This window comes from Hibiscus syriacus, unplaced genomic scaffold (assembly GCF_006381635.1).
Source record: "Hibiscus syriacus cultivar Baekdansim isolate YM2019G1 unplaced genomic scaffold, ASM638163v2 tig00110602_pilon, whole genome shotgun sequence".
In the NCBI taxonomy this organism is placed as follows: domain Eukaryota; kingdom Viridiplantae; phylum Streptophyta; class Magnoliopsida; order Malvales; family Malvaceae; genus Hibiscus; species Hibiscus syriacus.
The window spans coordinates 1055796-1071128 of NW_024062798.1; the positions used below are offsets into that span (position 1 = coordinate 1055796).

The window sequence follows — 15333 nt, forward strand, 5'->3', positions numbered from 1 at the left end:
CACCCTTAAAGTGATAACGTTTGTAACGCTAGACACCAGAATGAGTCAACAAATAATTTAGACACTTATTCAAAAATTTTGGTATAATTTAGACACTTAATTTGGTATCAAGCCTATATATAATATCATTTGAGTCTCATATTTATGAGCGAAAATTATTATTTTTAATAAACTTATTAAAAATAAATTAATAAAAATAGTGAAAAAGAAGGAAGGAAAAAAAACTAAACTAAATCTAGAATAATTTTTTGAGGAATGGCCGAGTGGATTAAATACAGTTTATTGTTTGATTTCTAACTGGGTTGACTTACAAGGTAAGCCTCGCCCTTTCAGCAATCACAAGAATCAAGTAACACGAAGAACCCTAGCTCTCGAACTTGAAAGAAGCTGACGGTTTTATTTCTATAATTTGATTTCCTTTTTTCCCTCTTTACTATAATTTCTGTTATTGTTTTCGGATACTTTCATGAAGGATGGTCTCTCTCTCTCTCTCTCTATTGTTTTTCTATTAGACTTATCGGAAAGTTCTAGCTTGTGAACAGCTGCTTTCGAATTCGGACACTCTGAATTGAATTCGTGGCGTGGAAATTCCTGAGACGACGTCGTTGTTGCTCTTAGTCAACAAGTTTTGCGGTATCATCCCTCTTTCTTTTCTGTTTGTCGATTGAATTGTGAAAAAAAGAAAAGAAAAATTTGCTTTTTTTTCTTTCTGGATTGCGTGAAGATAATTTTGGCGTTTGTTTTCTATGGTGATGTTAATGCCAGTTGAAAAGTTCTAATTTAGGTAAATTATAGTAGCTATGTGATTTGAGTTATAATTTTTCATTTTTACTCGATGTTTTGCGTTCTCAATCACTGATTTTGTTAAGTATGAATGAACTTGTTTAACTTATTTTATGTTAAAAGAAACTTGTTTGTTAAGTAAGATCTTTGGAGAACTAGAGCTAACTATTGAGCTATTAGAAATATATGATTGATGTGTTTCTTGAAATTGTTGTGTTGCTATGAATTCAAGGGGATTACATTTATGAGCTGCAATAACTTGTAATGGCATTATGAGCTTATCATCTTGGTGTGGTACACTTGATTATTAGGTGCCGATAGTCGATGCTGTAAAGCACAGAAACCATGGGAGATGGCCATAACAGCTCGGGCAGAGGTATCGCAACCAACAATACTTCATCTAGCACTAGTGAGAAGCCAGCGTGGCTGCAACAGTACAATCTGCTTGGCAAAATTGGTGAAGGTACTTATGGTCTTGTGTTCTTGCAAGAATCAAGTCTCCGACAAACCGTGGAAAATGCATTGCCATAAAGAAGTTCAAACAGTCAAAAGACGGGGATGGTGTCTCCCCCACTGCCATCCGAGAAATCATGTTGCTTCGGGAGATTACGCATGAGAATGTTGTGAAGCTTGTGAATGTGCACATCAATCATGCAGATATCGTTGTATCTGGCTTTTGATTACGCTGAATATGACCTCTACGAAATCAGACACCACAGGGACAAGGTTAACCATGCTATGAACCAATACACTGTTAAGTCATTGCTCTGGCAGCTGCTCAACGGATTGAACTATCTCCACAGCAACTGGATCATGCATCGAGATCTAAAGCCATCAAATATATTGGTTATGGGTGATGGTGATGAACACGGGGTTGTCAAATTGCTGATTTTGGACTTGCGAGGATTTATCAAGCTCCCTTGAAGCCATTATCTGACAACGGCGTGGTTGTAACTATTTGGTATCGAGCACCTGAATTGCTTCTTGGTGCAAACACTATACCAGTGCAGTTGATATGTGGGCTGTTGGGTGTATTTTTGCTGAGCTTTTGACTTTGAAGCCACTTTTTCAAGGTGCAGAAGCCAAATCTACACCAAATCCTTTCAACTCGATCAGCTGGACAAGATATTTAAAATTTTGGGCCATCCCACCTTGGAAAAGTGGCCCACGCTTGCAAATCTTCCCCATTGGCAATCGGATATGCAGCACATTCAAGCACACAAGTACGAAAATGCTGGACTCCATAGTGTTGTTCATCTTTCTCCCAAGAGTCCTGCATTTGACCTTTTATCTAAGATGCTTGAATATGATCCTCGAAAGCGTATAACGGCTGCACAGGCCCTAGAGCATGAATACTTCAGAATTGAACCTTTACCAGGTCGAAATGCTCTGGTACCTAACCAGCCTGGAGAGAAAATAATCAATTATCCTAATCGTCCAGTGGACCACAACACTGACTTTGAAGGGACAGCCAGCATTCAGCAACCACCACAACCTGTGCCATCCGGAAATGTAGTTGACGGCATGGGTGGTCATGTAGGAGAAAGGATCTGTGAATCGACCTATTCCACCTCCTCCGATGCAAAGAATGCCTCAGGGCATGATGACTTATAATTACCCATCTCAGGCTGGAGTGGGTGGTGGAATGAATCCAGGAGGCATGCCAATGCAACGGAACCTTGCTACCCAACCTCATCAGCAGCAACAATTGAGAAGGAAAGATCCAGGAACGGGCTTGACTGGATACCCTCCGCAGCAAAAATCAAGGCGCATGTAAGAAAATTAACTTCTGGTATGTTAATCTTCTAAATGTAATTGAGCAGTGTTGTATTATTACTTATTTAATGGAATTTAGCCTATTGACGTCAGAGTTCCTCTATAGATTTATTAATGTGAGCTCTTTGCATGTGCAATCACTAACCATGCTTCAAATTCCAAGTCATAGAAAAACCTTGCTGTTTTTGTTTGATACTGAAACTATTCATATATCGCAATTATATTAGCAAAGACTAGAATTGGGTTAGCTAAAAGAAAGGTTTATTACAACTTGAGAAAGCTCTTGGAACCAAAATCAGCACTTTCACTCTGGAATTCTAGGACTATACAAAATACACTAAATTATATTTACAGGCTAATCATAACTGCCCAATACTCTCACAGGAGCTCCCTAGATTGGCCATTGTGTCGTGAACATACAGTCTAACGATATTGCTACCTGATGATCTTGAAACATCTAGACATTCCTGAAGATCTGAATCACAAGCTATCAAAACACATTCATTATCGTCAACTAAATACTTGATATCAAAAGTTCCCACCTCCAGCTTCAGCCTCTTGGCCACTTCCTCTTTCATTTCCATTATACCAGAACTCAAGGAGATCCGGAATCTAATTATGTCTTCTCTGTAAGTAGCCTTGATGGTCACACTCTTCATTTGCTGCCTAGTTGTGGCCTGCTTGAGAGCTGGATGGAATATGGAGGCATCATATCATCTACGCCGACTTCTGCTGCCGAAGAGCATAGGTTTCTCAAGTCTTTTGAACTTCCGGCACCCTCTACTAGCAAACCTCCAAAGGGATCTTGACGTTCTGTAGCCACAAGGGCTTCAGGCATTGAGAATGTGGCTGATACATTCGGTTCCCCTAAATGTTGAAAGGCTTTTTCAGGAGGGTTGTGCTTTAAAGCATTGATCGTGGATGGAACTGAGTGGATTCTTAGTACCTGCATTTCCAGTTTCAGGGTTACCTATGCATGGACCCTGTGAAGTAGGCATCATTGAACTCTCTTCTCTTTGGCACTTTAGCACTTTTTCCCCTTTATACATGTCCGGTGAAAGTCCATTCTGCTGATAGAAAAGTTCTTGGCTCGGTGTCTTCGCTCTCAGCAACCAATCTTCCACTTGTCCATTACTTCCTGGTGACCTACACATAGGAAAATCATTCTTTTCACCTTGAGACTCCGAAGGGTTGGAGTTTGGTGAGTTTTGTTGATTGGAACCTTTCAAACTGGTTGGCCATGGTACAGAACCAACAGCAACTGGGACTGAACTACTTGCAAGTGAAGCTAAACCAAATGTTCTATCCGCACCTTGAACAGATTCAATAGCACATTTTAGTGTACTCAGGGAACGGTTAACTTTGTTGATCCCACGAGATGGCCATCGAGAGATCCCATGCTGCCTGCAGATGCGCTTCATTTTGGTAGGACAAACTGTAAAGCAATAATCTCTGAGCACATTACATTTTCAATAGGTACCAAAACTATATTTCAAGATTATATAATGTAAAGATAAAAGACGAAGAATTTTTTCATAGAGAGCATAACCATACCACCAAGGCTCTTTGCAGCATCCTTGAGACTCCCAGAAAAATACTGTTGGAGCACCTCCAGACTAATTGTTTTTTCGGTTTTTCCACTTTTTCTCTGTCTTTTTTGCATCTTTACTCTGTCGGGAACAAAGAGCTTTGTCATGTCCACTAGCAGCAATGCTACCACCGGTAGTTGCAGGGTCAAGATTCATGTTTAATTGCTGTTGCGACAAATCTAGTTCTAGTTCCCTATCGGGTGAAGTGTTAATACCAGGTGGTGATTTCACAGATTCAATGGTATCAAACCTTCCATCTGAAGAAGCTTCAATGATTTGGATAAATCCTTCATCCTCTTCAAGTTTGGCTCCAGAAGCAACCTTAAGACTCGGAAATGCTCTTCATTGTAGCCAATATGGAGCCCAACAAAGTATGTTGCTCATTGCTTTCAACAATGGCAGAGGGCAAAAAAAATTCTAGAACATAATCATCTCCGGTACAAGTACTCCGTAAACAGATTGCAAAACAGCCAGCTAATCCAAACATCCGAGCATAGTGTACTAAGGGATACTCGGTTTTGCAAAATTGGGTAATGTCAGCACAAAAGCACGAGTTGTGGGATAAAAATGCCCGACCGGGTACTCCCTGGCCCTTTTGTAGGTGATGCTTAAGACAAGCCTCTCGGAAACCCCATGTGTGAGCATCTACAATAAAGAATGCCAAATCAGTTACCAATTCTAGCTAACCCAGGTTTATGGTGCCACCATAGGCCAAAACACTGCGATGCTGGCAAGGAACCCAGGTTTGAGCCAAAGGTAGTTTATGGTCTTCACATACTACTGTCAAAATCTCCAAAATTTCAGCCAGTGCATTTTGGCGACTTTTATTGCAAATCTGGGGTTCAAAGAAAAGCATTTCATCAGTAACAGATAGAGGAAACGAAAGAACAAGGCAGCGTTTTTGCAGTATCCAAAAAGAATAACAGATTTGAAGAACACTCATTTAAGCTTTCACCTGGGTTTGGCTAACTGGATGATCCAATATATCTGAACTTTTAAGATTCACTGCCTGCATAAGAACTGAAATCACATTACCAAGGAATCTCAAAGCATTTTAAAGGGAAAAAAAGGTGCTTCAGAAAAGTCTCCAAGGAATGGACCTATGATTTCTATGTTAGATTCAGATGCGAGTGTATACCTACACAGACATGTTCATTTTGTAAAGTTTTTTCATGTATTTGAACTTCAGAGGGTTCTTTGAAAGTAATATGGCCATATTCGTATCCTGGATATGCGTGTGAACACGAGTGCTTCAAGGAAAACACAAGGCCTGGATATATGGAGAAAGGGGAAGAAACCCCACCTGAAGGGCTTTGCATACTTTATCAACCTCAGGTGCATAGTTAATCTTCTGTGAAGTCATTATGAGTTCAAGTACACCAACACAAGACTGTATTGAAGGTTCAAACACTGGCAGTGCCAAGGTTCCCTGAACATTGTAATGCAAAGCATGACCAAGACGTGAGTACTCCTTGCTCGAATAATACTGCACGTTCGGAGTCTATTCAGGCAATTTCTGCTGGAAAACACGACCAGGAAGCCCAAGCTGCTTATCACTCTCTCCATCCACAGAAAATACATACGCCAAAGAAACCATCCGATACTTATGTAATCCATTGCTATGTGGATCGAGAACAAATGGCTGCCCCGAAGTCGTTAGAACATATCGATCACCACTCTTTACAGGTGCCCAAACCTGTGCCAGAACATGTTGAGTCGATTCTTTGAAGTAACGCAGTGCCTGAGTCATCCTTTCTTTCATCACACAGTAACTATCCGGGTTCTCAAGTGGCAGCTTTCCCCGAAACGGAGAAGATACCCCTCCATTATCATCTTCTTCTTTAGGATTTTCCTTCGGTGAATTGGAATCGCCTGCATCTAGCATATAGTTCATGATACAAATCAAGTTAGTTAAGCAAACGTGTACAGTTTCTAGCATGATATAATAGACTGAACCCAGAAAATTATAGAACATTTAAGTACATAAACACTCTTTAATACCCTTATCGTATTTTTATTCAATGATTGGGTCAATTTCCTTTTTCTATCGCGGGTATTGGGAACCTTAATGATGGATTAAAAAACCCTCTTTAAGAAGTAATTTTCTGAATTTCCAGGGTTCCAGGAAGAAGAAAAAGAGAGGATTAAATTCAAGCAAGTCAACTCAACTAATTAAACCACGAAAAACCCAAGAAGGGATCAGCTAAAACAAATCAGAAAACCGAAAAGGAAGAAAATATTCGGAGATTTATTAAATTCAAAAAGGACTAACACGTGAGAAAAAGATTGTATCCCGCGGTAGACCCACGCTTATTATCTTCATCAGAGGAAGTCCAGAGAGGAGAAAAGGGCTGCTCAGAAGGAGATATGATGAAAGGAGATGAAGGGTTGGAAAGGAAAGGAAGCCGATCCAACGGCCAGGAGTTGTCGAGATCGAGAGCATCGTCCAAATCCAAATTCCCCGGCCGTTGTTTTGGCGGGGAAGGACGTGATTTGTCCTCCCGTGGCTCGCACATTTTCCGGGAAAGGAAATTTTGTGCTTTAAGTTTTCTTTTCCTTATATGCTATTGAGAAGGAAAGCCTTTGCTGTTTGTTTGGTGGGGAGTGACAGAGAAGAAGAAGAAGAAGGAATAACAAAAATACACACGTAATAATACAATGGAGACTGGAATTTGTTAATTTCAGATATTTTAAATTGCAAAGTAATCATATTCTTCAATAATATGAATATAATTTTCAAAGATAAAAGTGAGTTTCTTTTTCCGAATATTAATACATTTTATTTTTATTATTATTAATATACTTTTTTAATAAAACTAACCACATTTTATTGTTATACTTTTTTATTAATATACGAAGATTATAAGTAATAATATATATTTTAAAAATTTAACTTATTTAATAACGAGCGCTTAAATATCTTACCATCGTTAATGCTTAAAAATTGAATCCAAAAAATAATAACCCTCTGTTTAATTATAAAATCAACAACCCAAACCATATTTATCAATATGATCACAAGCTGGTAACAGATACTTAAAATGCCAAACAAATGGAGAAATTAGGTGTTATCAGAGATCCAAGCCTCCTGAGGGATGTTGACTTCTCAATATCGATGGAGAGCAAGCAGCAAGGAAAGAGCTGCGACATGGGGACTCAGGGATGCCAGAGCTGCTTGGGTTTCTGGATTCATGGTCAACATCGGTAAGAATGACAGCTCCACGACCGAAATTTGGGGCATCAAACAAGGACTCACTCTTGCCAAACGTTTGGGGGTGAAGAAGTTGATTGTGGAAACTGATGCAAAGGGTGTCCTGAAAACCCTAAACGGAGACAAAACAGAAAACTTACAACAGAGAATCTTAGAGAGTTAACGCTTTAAGAGGAGAGGATGGGTGATTGACCTCAAACATATATGGAAAGAAGGCAACCGGTGTGGCGACCGCCTCGCCCACTTGGCTCTCGAGATGGAAGAAGGAGAATACCATCTGGTTGAAGCGTCGTTCGAGTTACTTCACCTCCTCCATACGAACACGAATGAAAGTGAAACCCTAAAATTTTAGGATTGACACGCGACGTTTTTTTTCTTCTATTGTACCAATAAAAAATTAATGTAAAAAATTACACACTAAAAATAATCCTTAAAAATATATAATTTTAAGATTTACAATATCTGAAAATGATTATTAAAATAATAACATAAGTATAATAAAAATATATGAATAATAAGATGCTTTTTCGCCCCCACCCAAGTCAATGGGCACATAAAAATAATTGATTAAAGACCAAGTCCAAGACAATAAATTAGAAATAAAATTAAAGTAAGGTTAATTAAGGATGCAAATCACTTTCACTAATTAATTAACTATTAACAAAAAAAATATCATTGTACAAATCAAGTTATCTCCGTACTTAAAAGAATTATTTTTATTTTTAAAAATTTTAGGTTCGAACATCAGAGACTACAAAATATTTAAACGTTCATTGTCAAATAATTAAAAATCTTTAGAATATATACTACTAATTGTAAACACTCTAAATTAATAAAAATAAATAAAAAGGTATTATTTTCTCCTAAAATTGATTACCTGAGTCCACTTAACAAATCTTACGTCATTGTTCCTTTTTTATATTGCAACAATGACGAACCCAATGATAAATTTAAAAAAAAAATGATGGAATAACATAGATAAATAACTTATATGCTTAGTACAAGTAAAAGAGTCATTGTATAAGTATTTTAAATTTAATATATATATATATATATATATATATATATATATATATATATATATATTATATATATTATATATATATATATATAAAGAGAGCAGTTGGGTTAATGGATTTGACTTTAATTAAATTAAATAAGATTACATAAAAACTTAATTTATAGACAAAGTTAACCACTCCTAAACATATCTAATCGTTTATTTAATGGTTGGTTGTCTCTTATTCTCATATGTAATGGGGTAAGGGGGAGGTAAGATAATAGGTTGCCCTTAACACCAGGTTGAAGGCAACTTCCGTAGAAGACCTCCGAATAATGAAATGCTCTCCGTGTGACTTGATCCCACGACCTCAAGATTAAGAACCTTGTGCTCTACCACTGAGCTGGATGTCTATCGTTTATTTAATGAAAACCAAATGGAAGTCGTTTGCTTTTAACAAGATGATTAATTGATTATCGCCAATTTTCTATTAAATTTAGCTGTCATTAGCACTTAATCCTTTGTTTATAATCCACGAAATGACAAAGTTTCCCATAACAACGTTCGTACTCTTCTGAGGAAATGTGAGAAATTTATCGGTCAAAGCAGTGGCATATCGGAGAAAGAGGTGCCCTAATCATACCCATTTATTTTATATATGCCCTTAACTGGTGATGTTGATATTTAAGGGAGTAATAAGACTTAGGGTGGGACCTGAATCCGACGGGTTTCGACCCGAATTCGATCCGATTAAGTCAGGTTTTTTTTATAAAAAAAATCAGAGTCAGATCGGTTCGGGTTTTTTTAAGTGTAATGTTCGGGTCAGGTTCGAGTTTAGGGTGAAAAATACCCGATCCGAAAAAATATATAATTTTATCTTATATATTTAGGAATAATTATAATAATACCCCTATGTGTATAATTTTTTTTAATTAAGACACTGTTTTTATTGATAAAATACTATTTTTATTATTATTTCGGTCAGGTCGGGTCTGGTCTGGTCGGATTTCTAAGTTATATATCGGGTCGGATGAACTCTTGTTTTAGTTGGGTCGGGTCTCGGGTGGAGGCTCCCTTGTTCTCGGGTCGAGTTGGGTGGACCAAAAACCCGACCCATACCCATCCCTAATAAGACTACATTAATTAAAAAGGTTCCTAAATATAAGGATATATTAATTAATTAGTCTAAATTGAATCTAAAACAAATAGATGGTTGATAAATGAGTTTTTAACGGATGATGTCTTTGATTATCGAATGTAAGCAAGTACATCAAGTTTTGAATGTTTGTATTTTGATCCCTAATTGTACTTTTAAATTTTTTTCAATTTTAATTTAGCAACGTCATAACGCCGTTAGAAATTAATCAGTCGGTTGACCAAAAAAGTTCAATGTCTAAAGTTCATTGAGCAAATTGAAAAAATTTAAAGTACGATGAGAGAAATAGGAGAGAGAATAAAATTCAGTAAGCGTGTAATTTACCCATTTTTTATTATTTTATTAATATATAATTAACATAAAAAATTAAATTTGAAAGTTAGAGTGATTAAATTAGGAGTAATTTGAAAGTCAAGTAATTAAATTAAAAAGTTAAACTTCAATGACCAATATAGGAGTGAGAAGATAGTTGAGTGATGAATGATGTAATTTACCCATAAAAAGGTGCCAAGTTCCGCTAAGTTTTTTACATCGTGTACTAAAACAAACCAAAAATAATAGTATAGGTACTAAACGTGTAATTTTCCTTACTTATTTGCTATGGTTGTAATATTTGGTCTAATTTGATTTAGTCCTTGTATTAACAAGGGAAGCAATGTCATGGGAAACAATATGATAATGTTATTAGTACAAAAACCAAGAGGAGAATACAAAAGCAAAATCCCTAATTTCGAGTACTTGGCTTGCAAGGTCATTTTTTAACTAGTGACATTAAAGATATACTTCATGAAAATGAGCGAAGAGAGATAATAAAGAGCCAGTGACACAAATGTTGAAGTGACAATAATTCTTGTTGCCATTTTCCCTGAATCACCCCTCAAAGCAATGGCTCCATACACTGGCAGGCAATTTCAAGACGATGAAACCACTTAAAATCACCTGCAAGCCTAGGCCTTCCTCTGGGCTGCCTCTTAAAAACCAGTCAATCCCAACGTGAACGAGAACAAGTTGATTATTGCATCCGTGGTCAAGGGAACAAACAATGGTGATGGGACCCCAAACTCGAAAACCCCTTGCCCGTATCTCTTGCTCTGGGCATCATCAAGCACCTTGCTCGTTAGGCTAAACCCATGTGGTGAAACCCCTGTTGATTTCAACACGTACTCAATCAAACCAAACAAGTAGCATGTGAGTCCCCTTATCATCCACAGCCTTTGAGCATTCCACCACCGTCTGACCGTGCCTCCGTCCGAGACGAAATCGAGCAAGTCCGGCCCGTATACGCTGAGGACGAGGAAAACGTTGAGGAAAACCCACGGGTCTGATGCATTCGGGAAGATGCTTACTCGGTTGACGAGTGCTAGCTGAGGGATGAGACAATAGAATGTGACCGGAACGCACCAGATGGGCCAGAATGCGTAGTGAGAATAAGCTAGACTCATTAGGACTCCCATGGATTGAGAACCATAGATGAGAGTGTTGTATTTGGAGAAAGTTACTTCAAATAACCCAATGCACCATCTCTTGCATTGGCCAAGTACATCAACGAGGGTGATTGGGACATCCCCTAGAAATGCATCCCTTTCGGGGTTGCAGAATATGCTCTTCCATCCTTCACATTGAAGCCTATACCCTGTGTAAAAGTCCTCAACAAATGATCCATACCTGAATCCCATCTGTAAACAACATTAAACCATCTCTTTAAATACTTGGAAAATTTAAGCTTTGTAAAGACGGTAGGACTTGAGTTATAGAATAGGATTGTCAATTCGATTTACTCAAAATATTTTTGACTCGACTCGATTGGATAATCACCCTAAAAGTGAATAGTATAGTGGGAAGTGACTGATGAACTTTTTACCTTAGAGCCCCATTTGGTTTGGTTCTCATAGTTGCAACCAGCAACATGGTGTGCCAATGTCATAATCTCTCTTCCGATCTAATCGCCTTTCACTGCATGCATGTCCGGGTGAGTTCTGATACCTCGGGCTACCGGACCGTCGACGGACCACAGAAAAAAGCTCGTCGAATGAAGAAGCATCCCGATTCGACGTAATTGGGAACCTTTCAGCCCATCAAAACCGAGGGATTGATCTTGAAGAGACGTTTATACTCAGAAGCATAAATATCATCCTCGTTAAGGCCATGAAATCGTTGGGGAAATTGAACGAATGCCAAATTCGATTTCATCTCAGGGTCCGATAAATAACACAGCTCACGAAGAGGTGTTCGGGGATCATTGGAGTATGTCGCAATCTTGTGTTAAGATGACGGGTGAATTTGTCATAACAGCGGACACACGTAGCTTCAAATGCAGGAATTAGTCTCACCATTACTCAATACTATAGGGTTTCTAAAAATTCATTAATTTTTTCATACCAAAACATTAAGAGCTCCGGCTTTGAAGTGGTGGGGTGAAGCCTTGCGCTTCTGCCTGGAAACATAGATTAGATTTGGCAAAGAATGGCCTTAGATGTCTCTGTCTTTGCTCTTATCTAAGATGATCACACGTTCGTAATCTGACAGTAATATAGTGATTTGTTTGGAAAAAGAAGAGGCTTGATTTTAAGCAGACCTGAATGACAGTGGGGGGTCCATTCGAGTAAAGCCTTTGTTGGTCCATTGATTAAAAGCTTGACGTCGTTGATCATCAGTGATGTAATCGTCCATAATTTCACCTTTTTCTACTACTTGTTCCACCTTCACTTTCATGTCCTCGTACATCATCTGCGGCAATTCAAGATTCAGTGTCTAATAACCCTATGAAATCAGTTATTGAGTCTTTCTTTTAGATGAACTAAATTTAGGTGGTGTATTGTTTATATTATTGAGCTTTCAATGTTTTAATTATAGTACTAAATTTTAATTTTCATTCTAGTTATATCATTGGATCATTAATTCAGTAACAGTACGATGACTAATGGTTATTGGTGTGCTGTCACATCAAATGATATCGTTTCAAAGACAAATGCATAAATTTATGTCGGGATGTGAACTTAAAATTACATTAAAACTTTAGGGGCGCAGAGTTATAAAATTTTATGAGGTACGAAATTAAATAATCAACAGAATATACAAAGAAAAAATTTATAATATAAGGGAATTTAAAATTTTGAGGGGAACGACAACACCCCTCTCTGTCCATTCCCAATCGCTTTGGTATCTAAAAATCTCAAAACAACATCATTTTATTGAAAAAAAAGTATTAAAATTCATTTGGAAGAATCTAACTCACGTTCCTTGAAAATAAAAGTTAGAGCTTAAATACCAATTAACTTGATTTTTTATTATATGCTAATAAAAATAATATAGATATCAAAATATACTGAAATTATTTATAATTTATTTTTTAAAATTATAATATTATTTATAATATAATATGAATGTGAACAGAACAACTCTAGCTTTACACTATTATAAATATTTTTTTTTTTGATAACGTATGACCTCCCAAGACCTGACTGAAGAACCAGACCTTACATTATTATAAATATTCTCTCTATATATATATATTAAATATTAATTCATCGACATCTATATAGGAGTTTTTCGCCTATACTAAGCTGCAAACCCTATAACTATATAAGTATTACGTTCTTCAAGGAATTAATTAAAACATCGATTAATGAGTGAAGTTAAAAGCTTTGATATTAAGCTATGAATGCGAATATTATCAGCTATTTTTATAGAATCTTACACGGTACATGCACGTGCATGAAAATAATATTTATACTATAAATACTTCATAAACGACAGCATTTGAAAGAAAAGAAGAACAAGCAACGCACCAATAACTTGAAACGACTTGTTTGATTGTATGGATATATACAGTATGAATAATTTAAGTTGGGGGTGCTAAAAATAATAAGTATATTAATTTTCAGTGATATAATTTATATTTTAACTCGTTAAATTTAAATTATTCATATAATGTGTGTGTTCATATTTAAATTTGGTCTATTTATTTAAATATATTTCACATCAAATTTGAACTAGCATTTACTGTTGGAACTCGTGGTTAAGCTGCCAAAAGAATCTAATTGAAGCAAATAAATAGTTCAAAGGATCGATTTAAATATTTTGAAATATTGAGATTAATTTAAAATTTAAACATTATTCAGGGATACATGGTATAATTGAATCTTAGTTTATTGTATAGTTGAGATGAGTTGTTATATTAATATATAATATGATTGATTTAAGCATAAAATGTTAATACTAAACCCTACAAGATGGAGTTAAAAATTTTGGATTATGATAAAACTAAAATGTTTAAAAATATCATATAAATTAATATATAATATTAGCATAGCATTAATAATTGATGAATTAATGTTTAAAAATGGTTAAATGTAAGATTATTAATATATTATTAAAATAGTAAATGAAAGAAAAGACATATCAAATAAACTTCAACCCTCTTGTCCTTTTGACAATAGTTCATTATACTTCTCATGTTTTAAAATTGTTGATTATTGTTTTTCCTATGGATGCTGTAGGCTACTTAGTCATACCCCCCCAACAAAAAAAACAAATGCCAAAAAAGGGTAAATTCTTATTAAATCATCCATTTATTATTTAATTTCTGTTTTGATCACTTAATTATTATTTATTTTAAATCACACTTAATGTTACATTTTGGTTATGTTTTGGTCTCTCATCTTTAAAAATTAACAGTGATGTTGATGTATCATCATAAGATAATATTATGTCATTATTGAAAAATAATTAAAAAATGTCATATTAACATCCTTGTTATTTTTTCAACGGTAGGTGGTCAATATATATATATATATATATATATTAATTTTTTAGATAAATTATTTTTATTAAACTTATATTGGCCTAACCTATAAAATTTTCTGGATTTGTCGGTGCTAAAATTATCCTCTAGATTAAATTAATTACTAGTAATGATTTGGTGTAAAATATTTGGAAAAGTTAATTGTTTTAATTACCTTAATCTTGTCAAAATGAGGGATAGAAGAATGATAATTAGCTTTAAAATATACTTGGACTCCTTTCCATTATATTGTTTTCCCTGCAAAATGGTAGCCAATGACTCGGGAACTCAGCAGCCTCCATGAAAGCAAAGAGGGTCAAAGCTGACCCTCCGTCGTCCGAAACGTACACCGATATCTTATCGGCGGATAATCGTAAGCCATCAGCAACAACGCGTGTTCACCACATCATCGGTGACATCGTGCATATGAACACGTCTAATCCTATAATCTTCATCCGCATATTCACCACTTTTCAACGTGTAGTTTTGTTGTAGATTGTAAAATAAAAAATTAGGTGGCCTAATGAGCCAAATAATTATACCGCCTGACCCAATGGGCCAAAAAACCGCTTCACCTTCGTGTTTCTTAAAAGGCGGACCGTTTATGTTTATTATTGTCTGTTCGTGTCAATGGGTTTTATAGTTCACACAGTGCAAAGAACTGCCACCGAACACATGATAGGTAAGCATTCTGAGGAACAAGCTATCTTAAACCGGCTCCTGGACCAAACATCCAGCCAGCCCCAAAGTAGCCCAATAGTTTATATCTACCAACAAAAAAATTATTAATAATTCCATTTATTTATAATTAATTAAAAAGATCACATTTTTATTATGAAGTATGAACCAAACCAGGCCTGATGCAAAGAGTACTAGACGGATAACCCACTCCTTTTTGACAGATCAAATCTACAACATTGATCAAGACTCCGACGATCTTGAATTGACCTGATTGGCTAAACACTAATGAAAGCTCTCCATGAAGAAGTAATGGCCAATGGGTATTAGATTAAGCATCCCTACAAAAGAAGTAAC

At 36.1% G+C, this 15333-nt stretch overlaps 1 protein-coding gene and 3 pseudogenes across 1 annotated transcript; 1 reads left to right on the forward strand and 3 right to left on the reverse strand.

The window, feature by feature from the left end:
* Window positions 1–300: 300 nt before the first annotated feature.
* Window positions 301–2628, forward strand: LOC120135099 (annotated as a pseudogene).
* Window positions 2629–2889: 261 nt separating this feature from the next.
* LOC120135102 lies at window positions 2890–6737 on the reverse strand (annotated as a pseudogene).
* Window positions 6738–7109: 372 nt separating this feature from the next.
* On the reverse strand, window positions 7110–7704 carry LOC120135101. The gene is made up of 2 exons (XM_039151452.1): window positions 7553–7704; window positions 7110–7471 (listed from the first exon to the last, which is right to left on the reverse strand). The coding sequence occupies exons 1-2, from the start codon at window positions 7634–7636 to the stop codon at window positions 7220–7222; spliced, it is 336 nt and encodes a 111-aa protein (XP_039007383.1). The 5' UTR covers window positions 7637–7704; the 3' UTR covers window positions 7110–7219.
* Window positions 7705–10273: 2569 nt separating this feature from the next.
* On the reverse strand, window positions 10274–14724 carry LOC120135160 (annotated as a pseudogene).
* Between the last annotated feature and the right edge of the window lie 609 nt (window positions 14725–15333).